This window comes from Caloenas nicobarica, chromosome 3, assembly GCF_036013445.1.
Source record: "Caloenas nicobarica isolate bCalNic1 chromosome 3, bCalNic1.hap1, whole genome shotgun sequence".
NCBI lineage: Eukaryota > Metazoa > Chordata > Aves > Columbiformes > Columbidae > Caloenas > Caloenas nicobarica.
Genome location: NC_088247.1, coordinates 67,553,541 through 67,575,716, shown reverse-complemented (window position 1 = coordinate 67,575,716; position 22,176 = coordinate 67,553,541). Strand labels below are relative to the sequence as shown.

Genomic DNA, 22,176 nt, shown 5'->3' with positions numbered 1-22,176 from the left:
CTCACCACTACTTTCCTGCTGTCTTTGCCAAACTAACTAGTGTTTTGTTCCAAATGTGGCCTGTTACATGATGGTTGCATAGCTGAGATACTGTATTGATTTGTAAGTAACAGCCTTTTTCTGTGATTTTTTGCCACTTTTCAAAACACTGCATTAAGAAGAAAAAAAAATAGTGGTTCATCTGTGTAAATTTAAGGCACACGATGTAGGAATGTTCCGATTTCCCACAACATTTTTGTACAGTATAGCATCCTATATTTATTGCTACATGAGACATTATAAAAATTTCTGTTGCTGTCAAGTTAAAGACTTTCCAGAGAAGAAGGCAGTACATTTAAGAAAGAGATAACCTTTGGAGTTCAATAGTTAGGCCTATGTTGTTCAGCATATTTGTAAGTTAGCTGGAAGAAAAGGTGTGAATAGCGGTGATAAAAATTATGGATGATATTAAATTGACCAAGGAAATGAAGACAAGGGCGGGCTGAAAAAATGTGCAGTCCTAGCCTCACTGTCTCTGGAAGAATATAATTGATATGGAAAATGCTTTGAGAAGGCTGAGTTCAAAGGTGAACAGGATAACATCCATGGGAGGAATGACTGAATATACTAAAATTGTTTGGAAAAGAGGAGATTAGCAGTAAGATGATGACTTAGGGAATAATGGTATCTGCCAATAAGACAATTAGATGCATCAAATGAAAGTAAGAGGGGTTTTTTTAGAACAACAGGAGAGTATTATTTTCTTACTGCTAACTTAGAGTGTGAGAGTTCTTTGCAGAGAGTACTATTTCCAGAATATATATATATATATAAAAATCTGATGTGGATTAAATGCCTACATGGTTTCAAAAAAGCATCTGGACAAACTTGGAGGATAAATCTTAAGGGACATAAAGCACAAAAAGACTGTCTTTGGTCTGGAAGTCCCTGAGCCACGTATCACTGGAGCCTGAGAAAGCTTTCTGTAGAAGCATATGTTTGTCCTGCTGTATGTTTTGCCATCTGGTATCAATTGTTATTGTAAATGGGATACTTTGTTAAATGGACCTTTGTTGTTGCTTTTAAAACTATTTACTGCTTATGCTTTACATTCGTTCAAAGCACCTGGAGACAGAGACATTCTTTATGGCACAATGTTGTTTATTATCCTGCAAAAATTGGCTGAAATTTATATTTCAGGCACATGTGGTAATTAAGACGTATGGTATAAACATATAGGTAGAATTACAGTGGGATCAGATGAAAAAAGAAGATTGCTTTATCACTTGTGGTAAGAGGAACAGTCTGGACTCCTTGTAGTTGTGTCTTTACAATATTAGTAGAAACTGCGAAATCATGATAATGAAATGATCCTGAAATGATAGTAAGTACCCAGCGGAGGACTTACTGTTTCAAGATTAAATCTCTAATGACACTGGATATAGGTCTCAGAGAATGTTAATTGCTAAGGAAATTGTTTCTGTTGAAATAGAAAGCTACTCATTAGGTCAAAAATCACTGAGGCAAATGAAGAATTTTTTTGTTTCAAAATATTTGATTGGTAAAATTTAACACATATATATATGTTGGTGGTGGTTATTTCAGAGGGCTGCAGGGTTCAAAATGTATGCAACAGCAGCAGTAAATGAAAACCACCTGAGTTTTACATTGTTCCTTACTGCACCAAATCAATCTTGTGCATAAACCACTTTTTGTTGTTTTCAGGGGTATATGTTTTACCTAATAATGCTTACAGCAGTCCTTGTGTTATTTCATGGCAAGCCTTCCCTTTGGGCAATTGCCCAAATTCCCAGTTTACGGAGAGATTTACTCATACCTGTTGTAGATGGTTGCTGCCTTCTTTTTTTTAGGATGGTAGAGTCATACAATTTTGGATTCCCAAGCCTAGTGTCATCTCTAGAGAGTCATGCTTGCCAAAACAGGGCTTTTAAAAGCATTTCTTGCATGGACCAACTGCTGCTTCAAGGTGTCATCTTGTCTGGAAGAGAGAAATTTGTATCATACTGTCACTGATGCAGCACATACTTAGAAAGGATAATCAGATTAGTTTGAACATTATTGGTTTGTGTTCTGCACAACATACATTTATTTGCAACCTACTCTTAGCTGAGTCTTCAGAAGACCTTTCTGATTTTTCAGAAGTTCAGATTTCCATATTTATACAAGAGTTTGTGGAACAATTATTGTGTTCTGTGTTGGATATCACTCAAAAATATTGTTAATTTATCTGTATATGAAAAAGGGGTGGTCCAGCCATGGCTTTTATTCTGTGTCTTTCTCCTGCCAAGCCACAGCCATGAGGTATGGATGGCTTTATGGCAGTCTAGGTCTTGTGAATTTTGGCCACACAAGGATTTTGATATGTCTCAGAAGGTCATGCAATTGGTCAGTCTGGTGTATGGAATCAAACATAAGTTATATCCATTAGCTGCAATTAATTAATTTATCAAAGGTGAAATGGATGTCTTCGTTTTTCCTTAAAGAACAGTAACCAAAAGTTTAGAATTCAAAAATACTTTTTCTTTCAAAACTTGCCAGCATTAAAAGAACACTGATATTTGAGAATGCAGTGCACATCTACATGCAATTTCAGTGACATTAAATTGCAGTGTGCTCTGAGTGATGAAGTGACTAATGATTTATTAACAATTTGATTTAACCTTCTGTAACATTATTCTGAATTAGCTTGCTTGAACAACAGTATGTCTTAAAAGTAATAATTAATTCTTGATTAAAGTTTCTAATGACAGCAAATTCATGGAAGCTGAATATGTTGCTTAGATAATAACTACCGTGGCCCCTCATTTCTAGTCTGACTAGGAGCAGGTTTGGCTTCCAGCATGGGCTTCTGTATGTTATGCCATTACCTTGGTAAAGCCCTTCTCTTTTTCTTCATATACTTCCCATTAGAGTCCTTTAACCCCTTTAGCCTGTTTAGCTTCACAAAGAATAACTAAATTCCTTTTATCCCTCAGTAGGGGGCATGTTTTTCAGTGCTTTATTGATGTAGATGTTTTTCTATCATTCTGTCCAATCTCTCATCCCACTTGACAAATGGTTACCAGATTCAGGTAAGACAGAGGTAATTTAACTTCCTTTCTTTCTTAGAGTTTTCCTGGCTTTTTATAAAGTTCATTGTCTTTATTAGATGTAGCTTCCCACTGAAAGCTCAAATGGGGCTGATTTTTCTCCATCATTTCCAAGTCCTCATTGTAGCTGCTACTGTTTTTCATCTTGTATATATGCTTAAAGCTCTTGGTTTTAAACTTCTGTCTATATTCTTTTATGATGAAGCTAGTGAGTGATTTGGATTCCTTATATTATTGACCTGCGTTTTGCATTTTTTTCCCACATACCATCATGACATCTGAATCATGATTTCTGTTTTATCCATATCATGGTTAATAAAATTGTCTAGGATAAAAAATAAAATGTATGGCATTCCTTTAGAAGCACTTCGTTCCATTCATTACCCTTTTGCCATTACATACTGAGGTGTGCGTTTAAAATATTTTAATTCAGTTAAGCTGTTGCATGTTTAAATGGAATCAAATATTTTGCAGAAATCTGTTTCATCAAAACTATTATTTTTTATCAACTAAACTTGCAATGTCCCCTAAAAAGCCATCAAGGTAAATTGATAAGGTTTTTTATGAATTACAGTTCATGTTACAGACTTTTAAACCTGCATTAATCAAGGTTTGTGTTAGCTGTTTTGTTATAAAACCCAAAGTAGATGTCAGGCTGACAGATCATTTAGAGATTTTAACTATAGACTCACAATCAATTTTCCTTTTCATCCTAGTTTTTTGAAACTTCCTTAGCTTCACTGAAATCAGAGTTAATATTCCAGACAGCAATAAAATTATTGGCTGATCCTTTTAGGACTTTTAAAGTACCTGAACATGAACACTGTGCATGAAAAAGATGTTAGCACTGTTGAGCAGTATATTTCTATTCTAAGAGCAGGCTAAGAAATATCCCTCCTCTACAATACTAGCGAGGTAATTTATTAGCTTTCTATTTTACTTTCTCTCTTTAGTTTTTCTGCGGACTACTTAACCTCAGTGCAATCTGAAATTTCATATATGGGGATGGGAAAAAATAGAGCTAATAAAAAGAAAGGACTTAAAAGAGGTTTAAGAATAAGTGTAGGAAAAATAAAGACCAAGACAGTGTGGAAGGAAGTACAGCATTTTGGCAGACAGAATATTGTAGAATGAGCAGAGTTTTACAGGGAAGTGAATTGCCACAGTCATTATGAGCTCAGTTTTTCTACCAGAATCTGCTGCAGAATAGCGTGCAGCCACGTGAAATGACAGCAATATAACTGACTTTTAATGCACTGATTGCAAACTTCAGACACCACATGGGGACTCGTGTCCCTGCATTGCTGTGGTACTCTTCAAGCATAGAGAAAAACACTGTATTATTATTATGTATTGTCAGACTAAGGCAATACTTAATGTGAAACCTGGTGTTTATTGTTTGTTTTCCACATACAGACACAGCAGTTTCAACCAGTTTCACTCTTGAGATTCAGCTCTATTGTTTCAGGCTGTTTGGTGACTCAGGGAAATGCCATTCCATCAATCTGTGAAATCTGAAAGTCATTTTACATTTGGTAATAAAAGAAAAACACAGGAAAAGATAACTTCCCCCCTCAATTCCCCCCTAATTGTTACCAACTTTCATAAAAATAGCAGGTACTGCAACTGTCTAAATTCACTCCTGATGATTTATATATGAGTTTTATTTCAGATGTGCCAAACCTGTTTCCTTTTTTTGAATGATTCTTTATGTTATGATTAACTCTCAGATGTTTTCATTAAAAATAATTATATCAACAATTGTTTTGCAGAACATCACAATATTTTCTAAGTTATTGTGAAAGATACTTTGTTCCTCTTTGTTATTTGAAAATTATATTTCATAACACAACATTTAGCTTTAAAAATATGTAATTTTTTTTTGCCTTTTTCTTAAGATAGTAGTGGATACTATATTCATTGAAACTGATCCAGTATATAGCTCTAGCAAGGACACAACAGAGAAGCAAAGTCACTGCCATTTACTGGGCTGGTAAGGTAGTTTACCCTGAAACTTGTATTCTGAAGGCTAATATGAATTGATTACAACAGCAAAAAAAATTATGGCGAAGTTCAATAGAGTGTTTCACTCATAATACTGAGTAAAAGATAAATGTGTGTTAAGGGAACTTCCACATATTTCATTTTAGCAAGTTCATGCTAATTTTAGATAATAACTTATACTAGGCTCTAATAAATTGCAATCTCACCTTCACGTATATCTTTGGATTGAAAGTAATGTTCATGAAAAGTGAGAGTACCAAATAGAGAATAATACAATATGTTCCATGAAATAAACACAAGAATGACCACTATCATTATGCTTTCATGTCTACCTTCATTGTTATTCTTTCTTGTTCATATTTGAGTATTGTTATAAAAATTTTGCATTTATTGTTTCTAGCGTTATTTAAATACAGAGTAAGAGAGGCCACCTCCTTCCTCCAGGTGCTATACTCCAATAGAAATACAAGCAAGTGGTTCATCAGTGAATTCTGATTGTGCAGTGATCAGTATTTGCTTGCTAGTGTATTTGAAATGCTGTATTGTGCCCCCTTCGCAGGGGTATGGCACTTGCAGTATGGTGAATTGTTCTCTGTAAAACAGCATTCCACCAGGAAAGGTGGTCTGGGATTTACTGGTTAGAGCTATCATTTCATTTCATAAGAGGCATTTTTCCATTTTCCCTCCATCTCAACCCAGGCAGCATGGGGCTGGAGCAGGTGGATGTCCCTCGCTGTGGCCTGTGCCTGCTCCCCCTGCCACCACCAGCCGCCCTGGGGATGGAGATGCTCACCTGGCACTTGCCCTGATCTTAGGGCAGGGTACAGCCAGGGTACAGCCAGGGTCTAGGAAGTGCTGACTGTTCTGTGGGATGGAGCCATGGTGGACCCAATAATAGACAAAACTCAGCCCAAAATGTAAAGACGACAAATGTATGTTTTATTGCTTTTCCTTTTTGGTTATCCAACTCCAATGCACTTTTCAACTTGATTCTCTGAATGATGTTGCACTTAAAAAACTGGAGTGTGTTTACTGTCTCCTATTTATTTCAGGATTTGTGGATTTAACACTCCATGATCAGGTCCATCTACTGGAATGTGCCTGGTTAGAGATACTGATGATTGGCTTAGTTTGGCGCTCCATGGAACACCCAGGAAAACTTTTATTTGCACCCAACCTATTACTGGACAGGTCAGTCTGCATGTTACTGTGAATTATTTAAGTTAATGTATTTCTACTTCAATCAGATTAATCAGATTAACTTGTAGTCATCTCACTGATACTACAATTTGAGAGTACATCATAAGTTAAGCAGGGTTATATTAATAGTAGGTGGGACTGGAAGAGGAACTCTAAAAAAAACCTAGAAAATGCTCTGGAATGTGGTTGATGCTGGTCATTTATTTGACAAATAATGCATTTGAAAGTCACCTCCTGCTTGAAGTCCTTTCTTTCAAAGGCAGCAGAAAATTTCTCTTATAGTCTGTACAGTTTGTTGCAAAACTAAATTAAATTAAAATTTTATCCTGAACCCTAATCACTTTAATTCAGATAATTATTTCTCCTTAACCTAAAATCCTCCTAGTAAGTCTTAGAATTGGTATATCCAAGAAGCTCGCCAAAATTTTAGAAGAAAATCCTGATACAGTCTCAATCGCAATCTTATTGATTTGCAGAGAGTACATTAAAGGTTTGGTGATTTTGTTTGTTTGTTTATTTCTCCTGAAAACTGGGGTCAAATGTGTAAAACACATACCTGCTTGCTGCCTTACACCTTTTTTAGCTAGTCTTCCTAATATGCTGTAGGTGTTTCTAAGTGAGAGAGAAAAATATGCATCTGCCATACAAAGATATCCTGGATTTTAACTGGCAGTCTTCAGAAATAAAGCAGGAAGACTGATAGATTTTAACATATACTCCAGTTATCTCAATGCAATCTCAAGTTCTCTTTTTTTTTCCCAGTCATGGAAAATTTCAGCCTTGGGAAAGAGTGTTAAAAGAGAATAACTAGTGAGGAGAGGTTTTGGCAGATCTAGAAAAAGTTAGGAGAGTCATCCTGGCTACTGGTAGTCCTCTTTAGTTGAAGACTGCCACCTGTACGTATAGCAGAGTTGGCAGGAAAGAGCTTATGTGTGCACGCAGGTCACTTCAGCGCAGAGTTTGGCACCTTGATGTAAATTGAAGGTGGAGGAAGAGCTGGGATGAGGAGACAGAGTGTATGGTGAGGCAGACAAGTAAGAGCTGGGCATGTTTCTGGTCTCATCACACCGCTGCAGGGGCAGTGAGCTACAGCAGAGGGATGGCAACAAAAGCTCAAGGGCAATGCCTTCAGCTACTGCAACCATTAGCTGGGTGAATGAATCAAAACGCTTATTAGCAGAAAAAACATCTTGTTCCTTTAATTGTGGGGTACTGAGTTCTCATGTTTGTGTTCGTGGAGTTTCAATCCTTTGATTTTTTTTCTCCCTTCTGTTTGAAGGAAAAGGTTTATTTTTTGTATTTTGGTAAAACATAAATGCTAATGCCTAACAGTATGAAACATAATTTCATGTGAATGGAGAAGTATTTATTGCTTTAGGGAAAACCTTGTTCCGCATGTGTAAGTGCATGATCTGTGAGCTATGGAACTAGATATATATAAAACACGTTCTCATTTTGTGTGCAGAAAATATCTGCTTGCCAAAATGTAGGCAAAATATCAAGAAAACACAACAGATTTAAAATGATTTCTTAGTGCACATAAGTAAAATTCAGTACTGTAGGAAAGTAAGTATAGCATATTATTGGAAACTACTGTATATTGCAATATGGCTTCCAAAGACCAACCTATCTGTTCCACATTTCATAATACAAGTTGTGAGAAAAACCTAAAAACTGAAGAGCAGAGCCAGAGTACCATTTTTCCTCCTCTTAGCTAAGAAAAACAGCTAGGAAAACATTTGAAACTTTGGTCTTCCTCAACTGAAAATCCCCATGCTCTGAATAAAATGGAGTCTAAGGAACTGATTCACACAGTTTAAGCCAACTTTGCCAGATTAAAGAAAACAATTGTTTGCAACTGGAACGACATATAACTCTAGGGCTTAAAAATCAATTAACTTCATAATCACAATAGGGTCTTTGTTTCCTGACTTTCAAACAAGACTCTTTCTAAAAACATAGATCTATTACATCTTCTCATGTTCAAATAATAAGAAAGATGTTTCTAAGGTGTCATATACTTGTCTCGCTCTACTTGGTAGGGATATTTGCTGAAACTAAAATAATAAATTACTTGACTCTGGGGAGTACTGATATGCTAATTAGTTAACTGTTGATTTACTAGTTAATTAGTGGTAACAATAGTGTGATGTGTTAATCTGATTCAGGCAAGTTGCCTTTTGAGAATGTTATAGGGCAAAAGCATTTGTCAGATTTGAGAGGGCAGGACAGAGACTGATTCAAAGCCTTTTAAAGTCAATGGAGTCCTTCTGCTGCATCAAGCATTTGGGGGTAAATTGCACAAGAGTGCAAAAATTGTTTGATACATTATTGTTGTTGATCTAAACAATGAAATAATCTGATTTAATAGCTAAAATAATTGAAAAGATGGATGCTGTAATACAGTTTTCTTTCTTCCGTTCTCTCCTTACCCTTCAGCATGTTCTTTACAGGATGCTCCTTTTCAGTGTTTTAATCCACAGTATTCTGCCCTGAATCCCAATCACACTTTCCCTTTTACCTGATCTGTGGGGTTAACAACATTTGCAAATATTAATTTATCTACTATCTATAATCCAGAGTCACCAACTACAGATGGTAAAACTCGGATCTGTCTCTAACCTCTGTTTTTCCAGAGTTAGTACAAATTCAGGATTGTTAACATGGAACTTTACCATATTTTGCATATGCCTCTAGCTCTCTCTGATCATTCTGTGGCAGACATCTTCTCCGATTTGCACATCCCTTTAATTTTTCACATTCAGGTTTATCCTGTCTGTAACAGATACTTTATGTCTAGAATCTCTGAGACAGTTGTTTGTATACATCTGTATGTAAAGCTCAGGTCACATCAGGTTATATTATGCAACTTTTTAACCTTTTGACTAGCTGAATACAGTCTTGTCTTGTTCACATCTGTCTGAAATGCCATAAAAATCACATTCCAACTTCGCCCTTTTTTTGGGCAAATCTGATTTTTCTTGTCCCAGCTCAATCCTCCTACTTGGGTCATATTAAACATAAGCATGTCTTGTGTCTGAAAGGTCTTTCAGAGTCTGTCTTTTCTCATTCACTGAGAGTCTACTTGTTATATTTTCAAATAAATAAGTCTGTAATTTTCCTATGTAACAATTCACACTTGGAAGACACCTTGAAAATACCTCTAAAGCAGCCTTTGTTATGCGTTTTAAGATCCTTCTTAAAATTTTGCTTTGCCTATAAAAAAAAAATTAAATAACAATTAACCTGCCAGTATGTGTAGACTGCTGCCTTCCATATGGATGTATATCTTTACATTATCCCTTTGTATTCCCACTCTGCCTTGTAATTAGATAGGGTATCTGTGGGGTAATGCAACCTTTCTTATTCTGTTAATGCACTAAACACTTGAGTCTTGGTTCAAAATCAGGACTTTTAGCAGTCTGCCAGTTACATATTACAGCTACATTTTTACAGTGCTCAACTGATGCTCTTAAAAGAGCTCAAATGACAATAATTATAGATTAGAAAAATAGGCTCAATCAGGAAATACAATGGCACACTCACAGTGCTTGCAATTAATGTACAGTACCTGATAAAATCAAAGAAAGCCCTGGATATCTGCAAATCTTTTATAGTTTGTGTGGTTGTTGGTGTTTTGTTTTTTTTTTTTTTTTTTTTTTTTTTTTTGGGGGGGGGGTGTTTGGTTTTGGTTTTGTCATTGATTGGGGGTTTTTTTGGTGTGTGTGGGTTGGTGGGTTTTGTTTGTTTGTTTGGTTTTAGATTAGTATCTTGTATAAGGCTAATCTAGAAGTAAAAGCTTAGGTTTCTAATGGGGCAAAACAGATGTTTCCTGTCTGGAGAGTTCCCAAGAAACTAGACTTTAAAAATGTCATTAGACCAGGGCTGAAATTTGTCAGGCTTGACAATAGACTGTTTATAATTTTGAAGAAATTGTAATGTTTCTTCAGGAATGATAAAATCATATTTTATTATATTTTTAAACCATTTGTTGCTTTCAAAAGGCATGCTGATCGGAGGTTACTTAAAGTTTTGAAAAAAAATTGTAAGGGAACTCATGGTAAAAACAGCTGAACTGCTGACTGAGGGGGATGACTTCTCACCTGAAACATCCTTAGTATCAGCAAAATGGGAAATGCAGTGCTGCATTTTAAAAATGTGGATGGAACTTCTGTCCCGTAAGCCTGGTGACCATTGTAAGGAAACTGATGAGATTCTGTCTAAAGAAGAGAGTTGGCTGAGTTATGAATAAACATGGCATAGTAGTAAAGAGTCACCATGCATTTTGTAAGGGAAGTCGTGTGTCATGAATAAATTAGAGCTCTTTGAAAAGTTAACAAGCAAGTGGATGAGGGAGATCTTGTTTTATTTCCAAAAAGTATTACACCAGATCCAAATTTTATGTAGACAAATGTGAACTGATGCATATAGAAGAAGAGTAATCCTAATCTTCATAAACTTCATTCTGAATTGATTCTTCCACCTTGCTGTTGAAAGTAGTCAGTTCTTTGCTTACCATCAATTTAAAAGTAAGTAGACTGAAACTTTCCCCCCCGCCCAGGAATCATTACAACAGGAAAAAGAAATAGTACAGAGCGTTGCTGTTCCACTGTTTAAATCTGTGCTGCATCTGTGCTTAGAAAATTATGCCCTTCTGATTTTCCTTATTTTAACAAGAATATTGAAAAAACAGGAAAGTTATCCAGAGGAGTCACATAGGCAATCAAAGAGAGGCATGAGCTTTGGTAAAAAGTATAGCTAAGTAGTCTGACTTCTTTGCCTGTGGTGCTCAATAGAAGAGAAATAAAAGAAACATTACAGGAATTGCATAAAGTCATGAGCATATTGGGAAGATGTGTGATAATCCACAAGTTATTACCTCTTCCAGTCTAGCACTAAAGGTAATCAACCTGAAATCAGCAGATGCAAATGCCTATACGCTTAGCCCAGAGCTAAATATACATTTGATATGAGCCAGTACGCCTGTTCTCATCTTATATTCTCATGTTATTTTCTTATCATAATTGTAAAAAATGTCTAGCAGCAAAAGTTCAGTCTAGGGACTTATAAAATTTCAGTTAAATGTAGGCAGTCTTTCTGTGTTCCTACCAGGTTATTTCATTCTTTGGAGAAATCTAGTCTGCTGTTCAGTTCTTTTTTATTTGGAAACTCTCGTTCACTTCCTTTTCTTGACAGAGCTTTTTCATTCTCTCAGAAGAAACTGAAGAATTTTCCCTTTACTGGCTTTCATATTGAGCAATGGCAAGAGGCTGTGGATCTCCTTAAACAGCAGCTAGCACAAATAGCATAAAGATGTACAGCATTCACTGTATGACTGGGCAGCTGAATAATTTGCTGCTTTCATGGCTTTGGTCAGAAAGTTTCTCATCACAGCTGAAAAAAAACTTTTAAGTATTCTGCGCACATAGTGCTTTCCAATGTTTTGATAGACAAGATTAGATACAATAAAAGAACATCAGGACGAAATCAGAGTATGTTTCGCTGGTCCCTCACCTTGTAAAATGTTCCAAGTGCCTGAGGACATCACACTTGTCTGTCGCTTGAGTAAATGCACAACATTTTTTTTGGCACTGTGTAATTGTGGATGCATTAATTACCATTGAATTATTAGAAAAAAGTGGAAGCAAAGTGCCCACAGATGCTTGATGCAGAATGCTTCATTAGTGACCTGCTGCTCTTATTTATGTCAAAGGGAAAAAGCCCATAGGCAACATGTATATCCAAATCTGCACTTCAAAATGAATTTGAAAAACAATTGTGCATTTCATTTTAATCTCATCTTTCATAGCATTATATGCTGTGCTGGAAATTCAACTCAGTCAGTCATCCTGTCATCAGGCTACTTACCTGAGAGAGCTGAATGATCAACTTGTAGAGAGTTAAGGAATCTCTTGAAATAATTAAATTTCTCTTTCATCTTTCACTTTATTGTTGGATTTTGAGGTGTACTACTTTATTGTAGTCCCCAGCCTATGAAAAAATGTTACAAGAGACACAATTATACACCTTAAAATAATGCAAAAGGAATAATTCATTTCTTTTGTAAATCAGTCTTTACTTGCCTTGGAGCAAAATTCAAAGACTACCCAATTTTGTATATTCAAACAATCTAAACATGAATCAGGAGGACCCTTGCAGAGTTTGGGGAGGTGCTGGGTAATGATTAAAGGGCTGAATTATTCTTCTTCAGAGATAAAAGGAAAAAAAAAAAAGAAAAAAGAAAAACCTCTCTCATTGTGACCTTCCCAGTTTTCAGCTGTTAGAAAAAGAGGTTTCCTGGGTGGGTTTGTAGGCACAGAACAGAAGTTTTCTGACAGAATGAAATCATTTCTGGATTCAAGATAGCCCCTATACAAAGTCTAAGATTGCTTCTTCATCTAGTCACTCTGACCTTGGAAGCTCAGGCCCCAGTTCTAGGTCATGTTGAATTGTGAAGATGATCTTTCCAAAATTTAACTTTCTTTGCATTTCTGATACAAAGAGAATTTTGATATGTTTTTGGCTTTAAGGTGGTTCAGACTGAATGTAAATTAAACTGAAAAAGGCCTTCCTGTCAACCAGTATAACATTTTTCAGCCAATTATTGTAATGTTATTATTCCCAAATGGAGAGCCTTCATAATAATTTTCTAATCTAAATGTCATCAAATGCTATGAAAAAAAAATCTTAGAATTATTATAGCAGCATTTTAGAGATTTTTCCTCTCTGACTTACTTGTGCATCCAGTTCACATCATCTTTTACCAAGAAAAAAATACCTAAAAGGTACCTCGTAGTTGGTTGTCTCTATGTTTCAAACCTGAGTCACCACTGCTGAAATGTATAGTATACTCTTACTTTATCTATCTAGGTAGATGATCCTCTGTTGATCTAGTCAGGAAAGACACTTAGTCATGACTACATTATTCTGAGGGCAAGGGTCAAGAGCATGGCAGCCCAGGTGGTCAATCTACTTGGGTGGCTGAGGAGAAATGTCTTGAGGAAGAGTGAACAGATTCTGAAGGTTAACCACTGGTTGCATAGCTGGTGTCAACAACAAAGATTCAACTTTTATGATCATGTGATCATGGCCAGGAAGAGATGGGATCCACCTCATCAAGTGGGGCAAAAGCATAATTTCCATGGGCTGGCCAGCCTGGTGAAGGAGGTTCAAGCCAGGAACAACAGGGAAGGGAGATGATGACACACAATCAAGTGAGAAAGGTGGTAGACTGGGCTGGCAAGAACAGAATTCAGGGTGATGTGGACAGGAGAGTTGTTATAATCAACAAAATGGAGTAGTAGGAGACCTCACCTAATTGTGTGTATGCACACAAATACCTAAGTGCCTACAGGATAGCATGAGGAGGGATGCTCCATAGGTATTCTGGGAAATCAGCACAACTGGGCACTTTCTGAGCCACCAGTGTTCCCCCACGGCAAAGAAGGCAAATAGCCTCCTGGGCTGCATTAGGAGAAGCATTACCAGCAGCTGGAGATACATGATCCTTCCTCACTGCTCAGCTCTGCTCAGACGAATCTGGAGCGCTGTGTCCAGTTCCGAGCTTCCCAGTACAAGGCAGACATGTACATACTGAAGGAGTCCCGTGAAGGGTCACAAAGATAATTAATGGACTGGAACATCTCTCATAGAAGGAGAGGCTGAGAAGACTTGGATCTGATCAATGTGTATAAATATCTGAAGGGGGGTGGAAGTAAAGAAGACAGGGCAAGATTATTCTTAGTCACAGGACAACAGGTTGTGGAGTCTCCATCCTTGGAGATACTGAAAACACATCAAGATATAATCCTGAGCAAGCTCCTGTAGGTGGCCCTGCTCTGTGCAGGGACATTGAACTAGGTGATCTCCAGACATCCTTCCCAACTTCAGCAATTCTGGTATTCTGTGACTGACTGTAGATGAAAACCACTTTAAAATATTTTTTTGTTTCTTTTTTAATTTATGAATGTACCACTCCATATTTGTTGCAAATACATGTCAATGATGACTTTTAAATCTTGGACTTTAAAAATTTTGAATACATTTTAGCCAGAAATTGATCCAAATCTCTGCTCCGATAAGCTTATATCAAAAACCAAACAAACAACCAAACCAAACCAACCAACCAAACAAACCCAAAAAACAAAGGGCTCTTACTAATACACTTCAGGAACAGCAGAATGTAATACCTCCCATCGACTGTAGTCTATAAAGTTCTTCAAGGTGTGTCATTTGAAAGCCAGTGTTCAGGCCTGAGTAAAAGATGTTGCTACCTCCAAACTACTTTGCTATCACCTTTAGTAATAAAGGCTCATGAGCAAGTCAATTTAAAAATGAACAAACAAACAAAAACCCCACCAAAACAAAACAAAATCACACAGAAAACAACACAACAGAACCACTACAGAACAAGCCTTCTATCTTTAATTTCTCTCGTTCTGAATCTCTCATCTTCATGCCCACCATCCATTTACTGGTTGTTTTGTGTGATGGTACAAGCCTAACCGTTATGATGAAAATAGTCATTTTTTTAAAGCAAAATGCTCTTTAACCTCATGAGTACTGACACAGAACAGGCATTTCTCTTCATCAGCAGGCGTTGCATTTGATGCTGTGGCGGTGTTTACTCATGGTGGTCTCTGCTTTTCTCTTTGCCTCCTGTTCTTTGGATATTTCAGTTTTGTTGTAGAGCAGGGGTGTCAAACTCATTTTCATCAGGGGTCACATCAGCCATTGCAGTTGCCTTCAAAGGGCCAAATGTAATTTTAGGACTGGATAAATGTAGGAGTACTTACATTTATCCAGTCCTAAAATTACATTTGGCCCTTTGAAGGCAATCGTGAGGCTGGTGGCCTGCAGTGAAAATGAGTTTGACACCCCTCTTCTAGAGCTTTGGGGGCTTTTTTTTTTTTCAGATTTTTTTCCCCCCCTTTTTCCCTAACCTTTTGCACAATCTCCAGATTACTGGTTAAATACAGGACAGCATGAAGTAAAATTTCACTTCTGATAACATTTTCCTCATCTTTCAATTACTGATAAAGCATAGCGTGGTAAAAGAGGGGGACTCCTCGATTACTTAAGTAGCCCTCCAATGCCAATCTGGCAGTATGTAAGGCACCTCAATGGATGTTCTTGATTTGGTCTTAAAACCTTGAAGATGGACCTTTCCTGACATCCTGCTTCCTTAAGCTGTTTCATTGCATCACTTTACAATAGAAAGTCTTTATCAATATCTATTAATAGAACTAATGGATATAGAACACATTAACGTATATAAAAATTGTCGCTTATCCTGAAGACAGGCACCACCTATGCATTAATCCTGCAATAATATTCTAATGGATAGAACGTTAAAAAAAAATTAAAATATTTTGACGATTCTTTAGTGCTTCAGAAATAGCACAGGATATCATGGTCCTGCTTTGTCTTTTATCTGTTCCCAGTCTTCCTGAATTCCTCTTATTTGGCTTTATTTCAACATCTCTTATTTGGTGTGTGAACTAGCCACCTCTCTTGGTTCAGAGCTAGCTCAAGGAGCAACCAAAAGAGACATCAGACAAGACTAATAAGCCTCAGATGATGGTAGGCCGGTAATTTTGCAGTACTGGAAGAGGTAGTAACTGCCTATTTAAGCCTCAGGCTCAATCCTAATTGTTGCTTTGTTGCTATACATGAGAGAGATCTGTGCTGGGTGAGAACTGCTGTGTGTGGGCAACCTCTTTTTTGCAGCCCATTTTGGAGACGTGATAATGCCAACAGGAGTAACTCAAAGGATGGGTTATATGAAAAGGTATAAACCTAATTACCCAGCTCAGTGGAGGAAAAGAGGGGCTTGCTCTTAGGGGTCCCTTCTTCTTCTGCCTCTTTTCCTCCCTCAAAATTATATTTGGAACTGATGTTTCAGTTTTATTTCGTATTCGGCAAATGTCTGTTTCAAGAAAGAGCAAAAAAAAATTGATTCCATGTTGAATTATGCTAATTCCAGTCCAGTACTTCTCAGATTGCCCAGCTGTAAGTGATTCTCAGACTGTGATTCATGCATCGACACTAATGGCACATATTTTTGAGTAAGTAGCCAAAAAATTGTATTTGTTTAAACAACAAGAAATAATTACTGCAATAGTGTTGTAAATCAACTGGAAAAAAAAATCAGTGAACTACACCCCCACCCCAAAAAAGGAAGAAAAAAAAAAAAAGCAAGCAAAATCAATAGTTGAAGGTGACTTTCTGAAAAATATACATCTTCTCACTTTAGGTTTCCTCCATCTGAATTTCTGTCCTTGCCTCTGGACAGATAGACTTTCTTTCTTGCCTATGCCATGACTGAATAAGTTAATGAATTAGAAATAAATCCTAACCAAATATAACAGAAATATGAGAATGAGATGTAAGGAGGAGAATATATGTATTGAGAATGAATAGAATGTAATGACTAGAAAGGATTGTACTCCTTCAAAACCTTTCTCTAAAATACAATCCAAGCTTAAACTGATTAAGAGATTTTGAAGTATGAGAAAGTTGGGTTTCCATTAAAATTTTTTTTTTCTTCTCTGTTTTATATTCTGTGCCAGATTTATGCATAAACTGAAGCCAAAAGGCTGTAATATGGTGATGGAGTTTTTTTACCACTGCATTAGTACATCAAAACTTATTTGTATGATTTAAGGATTGCTTTTATTCTTTACTCAGATGCTGGCTGCATGCTTGGATTCTTGGTTAAAAAGCTCAACATCAATAATAAATCCTTGCTTCTAATGGTACCCTCTGAAACCAAACTCTCTCAAGAACTTCTCCAACAATTTACTTTAGAAACAAAAATTGTGGTTGGAGATAATTTTGTCCAACCTGCTTCTTGAAGCAAGACCATTGCCAGCACTAGCTTAAGCCAGCAATGACTTTGTCTAGCTTTCTTGAAAGTCTCTAAGGATGGAAAACACACAGCCTTTCTGGGTACCTGTTTCAGGGTTGCACCACCCTCCTACAATCCAGCCCAAAACTTCCAAGTTGCAACTTCGAGCAATTAGTTGCCTTTTGACATAACATCCACGGCTTCTGGGAACACCTTGGATACACCGTTTGTAATGCCTCTCCAAGTAACTGTAGACTGCAGTTTTGTCTGTCACTCCCCTACATATTTCCTTCTCACCAGACTGAACTGATCCAGTCATTCGACCTCTCCATGTAGGCCACATGCTTCTTGCCTCTGATCATCCAACAAGAGACATCCAACATCCTTCTTGAGCTGAGAGTCCCGAGACTGGGTGCAGGTGCAGCTTCAGGAGGACCAAGTAGAGGAGGGGGAAGTAATTGCTCTTGATCTTCTGGCCACATTCTTCCTAACATAATTAGCATGCAATTTGCCTTATCTACAAAGAGAGCATGCTATTGGCTTGTATTTTACTAGGTTTTCATTTTCCAGGAAGGCTGCTACTCAGCCCAGTGTTTTTCCAAACTGTACCGATGCACTGGTGCAGGATTTTGTACTTCTCGTTTTTAAACTTTGTGAGGTTTCTCTTGGTTCATTCCTGGGTGGTCTCTTTAGCACTGAGGTTGTGCTACATAGTGTATCAGCCTCCCTCCAGGCCCAACTTAGTATCATTCACATATTTAAAGATGAACTTTTTGTCATCATCCAGATATTGACAAAGATGTTCAACAGCATTGACAAAGATGTTCAACAGAGTCAACCTCTGGAGTATTTATTACCTACCACAAACTAGGTGTTGAGCCACTGCTGCTACCCTTTGGGTCTGGTTCCAAGAATTAAGTAAAATCTAGGTTCTAATACCTACCTGCAGGGTTCAAGGAGTAAAAGAGGACTGAGACATGAATCTCTCGAGAAATCTTGTCACATACAAATCCATGGGATGGGCTTCATCCGAGAGTGTTGAATGATGTCATTGCAAGGTTGTTTTTATATCATCTTTGAAAGGTCGTGTAGACCAGGAGAGGTTCCTAGTTAGTGTTTCTCCAAAACAGGGAAGAAAGACAGTCTGGGGAACTACAGGTTGCCCAGTCAGCATGACTTCAATCACAGGGAAAATCATAGAGCAAGTTCTCTTGGAAGTTGTTTGTGTGAACAAGAAGGAGAAGATGGTGATAGTAAATTAGCATACTTTTAGAGTATATTGTTCTTGACCAACCTGATTGCCTTCCACGGTATAAACACTAGATCTTTTGTTAATGGTTCACACTCTCTCTTGATGCTAATTACAGTTGGAGTTCCTCAGGGGTCTATCCTGGGATGTGTCCTATTAGATGTATTTGTCAATGACCTGGAGAAGGAGATGGAGTGTACTGTCTTCAAATTTGCAGATGACACTGAAGCAGGGAGTGCAGTCGATGTGCTCGAGGACAGAGCTGCCATACAGACCTAGACAAGCCAGAGGAATGGGCTGACAGGAACCTCATGAAATTCAGCCAGCAGAAATGCATCTCTGTTGGGCTTCATCCATTGCCACTATTCAAGCTGGGGATCAGCTCTGCTGGGAAAGACCTGGGTTGCTGGTGAACAGAGGTTCACTGAGAGAGCTGAGAGGTGGATTTGTTCAGCCTGGAGAGGAGATGGCTTTTGAATATACCAAACCTAAAATCTGCAAAGAGGTTATCAAGGTTCTTTATTATAAATATTCCTGATGGGAGACTGGGAAACAGGACCGGTAAATTAAAGCAGAGGAGGTTCTGACTACATATAGGGGAGAAAAAAAAAAACAACCCTGATACCCCTGATTAACATAATTAAGCTGAGAGAGGTTGTGCAGTCTCCATCCTTGGAGGTTTTCAAGATCAGACTGGATAAAACCTTGAGTGACCTGGTCTAAGCTCACAGCTGACCCTGCTTTGAGCAGGAGGTTGGACTAAAGACATCCTGCGTTGCCTTCCAGCCTGTAAGATGCTGCAATTCCATAGACTCACTAAAGTTAATGCACATAGTACTTTTATGCAGTAACTTAGGACCTTTAATTCACATGCTTTGACTTTCCTTAACATTTCCCAACAGCCAAGCGTTAAGGATTCTTGCGAGAATATACCCTGACACTTTGCAGTAAACAACCTTTTGTTTTCGGTAAGCTGAGAGTACACAAAGACAACAGTATGATGATGAGATAAGGATAATTTTCAAATCTACTGCTTAATTTGTCCTTCAGGAATGTTATCTAGGCCTTCCTAGATAGGCCTTCCTATCAACTGGACATATAGCTGGGAAGATGTGATAATATTATCAGCCTATGTTAGAAAGTTAGAAGACAAATCAGGAGAACTGGAGATTCCTATTCCAGATAGTTTTTATTCATTAACAAAGAAAATCAGGGTTGTAGTCTAGATAATAAATAAAACATTTTATTAGAAGCCTGCATTTCAAACATACTAAACTCCTACAGTTCCCACTGATTTCAGTGGAGCTGGATCTGCTGCCTAACTAAAGCAGAAATCTAAATTGTTGCTTGCACATGCGAATACCTAAAGCAAGGTATATAGCTTCATCTAAAGTACTTAACTCTATGTAAAGAGAAACCCTTCATTTTCTTATGGTGTAGCCTGGTATTTCACTCACAGCAGACAGCAAAGTGAATGAGATTAGAAAGTATTTAGACGTTACAACGTTTTTATTTATTGTCTACCATATGATTTCAGTTGGAGGGAAAAAGACACACATGGAGATTTAGGCACATGGACTAAGTGTTGCAGGACTAGAGATTTTAGTTCATAGGCTATACCTGTCAGCAAGATGTTCTTGATTAGAATATTGATCATGTAAACTAGAATCCATTGAAAAAATTTTGTAAAATATACCTGGGAATAATTGTTATTTGCTATCGAAAGCTCTTTTCCATCTTACGAGTTGCCACAAAGCATTTTAAAAGGTCTCATTTTGCAAAAGACTTACTATTACTTTTTTAAATTGTGGCCTTGGCTATGTAAATTTTGCAATTTGTTCAGATTGTAATATTTTGAATTCTTTTGAATATTGGCTGGCACTTGTTTGATGGGTTTATGAAGCAATTAAATGTCTTAGCCAGACATAAAGATTGTTTGTTTGTTTGTTTGTTTGAATGTGAGTCATTTGCCATGTGATCCACTGAAACTTTTCCTTTCTGTGTAATCCTGGAATTCTAAATTTGTAAACTGACTTTTATTAGGGGCATTATTTAGGTTACTGCAAAGGTATTAAAGACTTTTAGTCCTCTGAAACTATGCTTAACTCTATATATGCAAAGTTAATCTTTCTCTAGTTATAGGCAAAAAATATTCATTTTATCAGAAGCAGTGGAACTTGTTCCACTGTAAAAATTCACATTTGTTTTAGTTCCATAGGACTTAAATTTTAGCACACAAACCAGACTTTGAGGCAACAGTAGTTGTTCGTATTCTCATGCCTTGTTTTGAATTTCTGATTTTTGTTCATCTTTTTATTTGGCAGTGGTGCCCTTAGATAATACTTTGCCTTCGTTTATTTTATTGATGTCCAGAGGATGTTTTTCAGCTTTATTCTGCCTAAGCAGGATTCAACAGGGCAGCAAGATGGTCATTGCTGAAGAGCTCTCTGCATCCAGCACTGAACAGTATAACCGATCATTGAAATAATTGAAAATTCCCCATCTGAGTTCAGATTCAGCCTTCAGGCAAAAGAGACAGAACTGTGAATTTCAGTAAAGCCGTGTTCAGATATACCAAGCTGAGATTAGTCCTTTATTTCAGCACATTGGTCAGGGCATTGTAAATGAAAGTGCAAAAGGCATCACACACTTTATGTGGAACACAGCATTGAGTCTGCCTGCCCACTAATCTTAAGATTTAGATTTTTTCCACAACTTTTTACACTGCACTTCTTACCAAAGACCATGGGAATGTAATATTTGAAATATCAATGGTGCAGGTCATACCTGAAAAACTGCTATAGTTTAAAAAATAATTTTGTCAGTGAATGTTTTAAGAGCCAGAAAAGGCCATAACAGTTCCATTGCCAAGAGTTGCAGCTTGTACTGGGTGCTTGCCAGGCAATGGAAATCACAGTTCTGAGTGGAGTACTAGTGAAATGCATGGGGAGAATTAGGCACTTCACAGGAATGTTCAGCATGCCAAGGCCTGGTAGCCCACAAGGACCCAAGGTGAGAAGGAGCAACCCATCCTCACTATTAAACATGCCTTTCTACTATTTTCAGTCCCAAGACTGGTTCATCTCTTTCTCACAGAAAAGTCAGAGAACATGTGTTTTTGTAACAGCAGCTGGAAAACTTGCTAAGGATCCCATGTTTTCAAATATTACTGTATTTTTACTAGCACCCTACTGGCTATTTTAAGGGAATGTCTCTCACTGTGTTTTCTTGATATTGTCCTGCTTTGTTTAGATATCTCTAAACCAGATGAAATAAGATCTGTCACATGTCACACTCGTTGGCTCATAGGCACTGCTCTTGGCTGAGGGAGATGTAGATTTAAGTTCAAGCACCAAATTAAGCTAAATAGGGATTTAATCTTGAAAGGAGGTGCACAAGTGCTCACAGATATCCCTTCGCTGTCTTTGTCTCAGTTTTATGTTTAGACATGATTGAGAAGTGCAAAGAAATTCTCAGGCCGTAGTCAATAAGGAAGGTGACTGTCTGTGCGTCTGGTGTGGGTTTAGGCATTAGCTACAGGTCTCAACAGCACAGCTGTGTGAGGACTGAGGCAGGTGTGTCTATGCCAGTAGTTGGCGTTGTTTTTGTTACCATAAAATTAATAGATGTTCAACCTGTGTTTGCATTAGAAATTGTAGTTGAATAACCATCTGATCATTTGAAATTTCTTTTGCATTTTCTGTAGCAATGATTTTCAAAATTTTGTTCATGAAAGCTGTATCTAAAAAATGAGTATATTTTTAATCAGCAGACCAACTTACATG

At 37.3% G+C, this 22,176-nt stretch overlaps 1 protein-coding gene across 1 annotated transcript in view; it reads left to right on the top strand.

Annotated features, from left to right (window-relative positions):
- The window catches only part of ESR1 (estrogen receptor 1), a 162,776-nt gene that overhangs the window by 128,212 nt on the left and 12,388 nt on the right, over window positions 1-22,176 (top strand). The window contains 1 exon segment of the mRNA XM_065631464.1: window positions 6,146-6,284. Within this exon segment, the coding sequence (XP_065487536.1) occupies window positions 6,146-6,284 (139 nt within the window).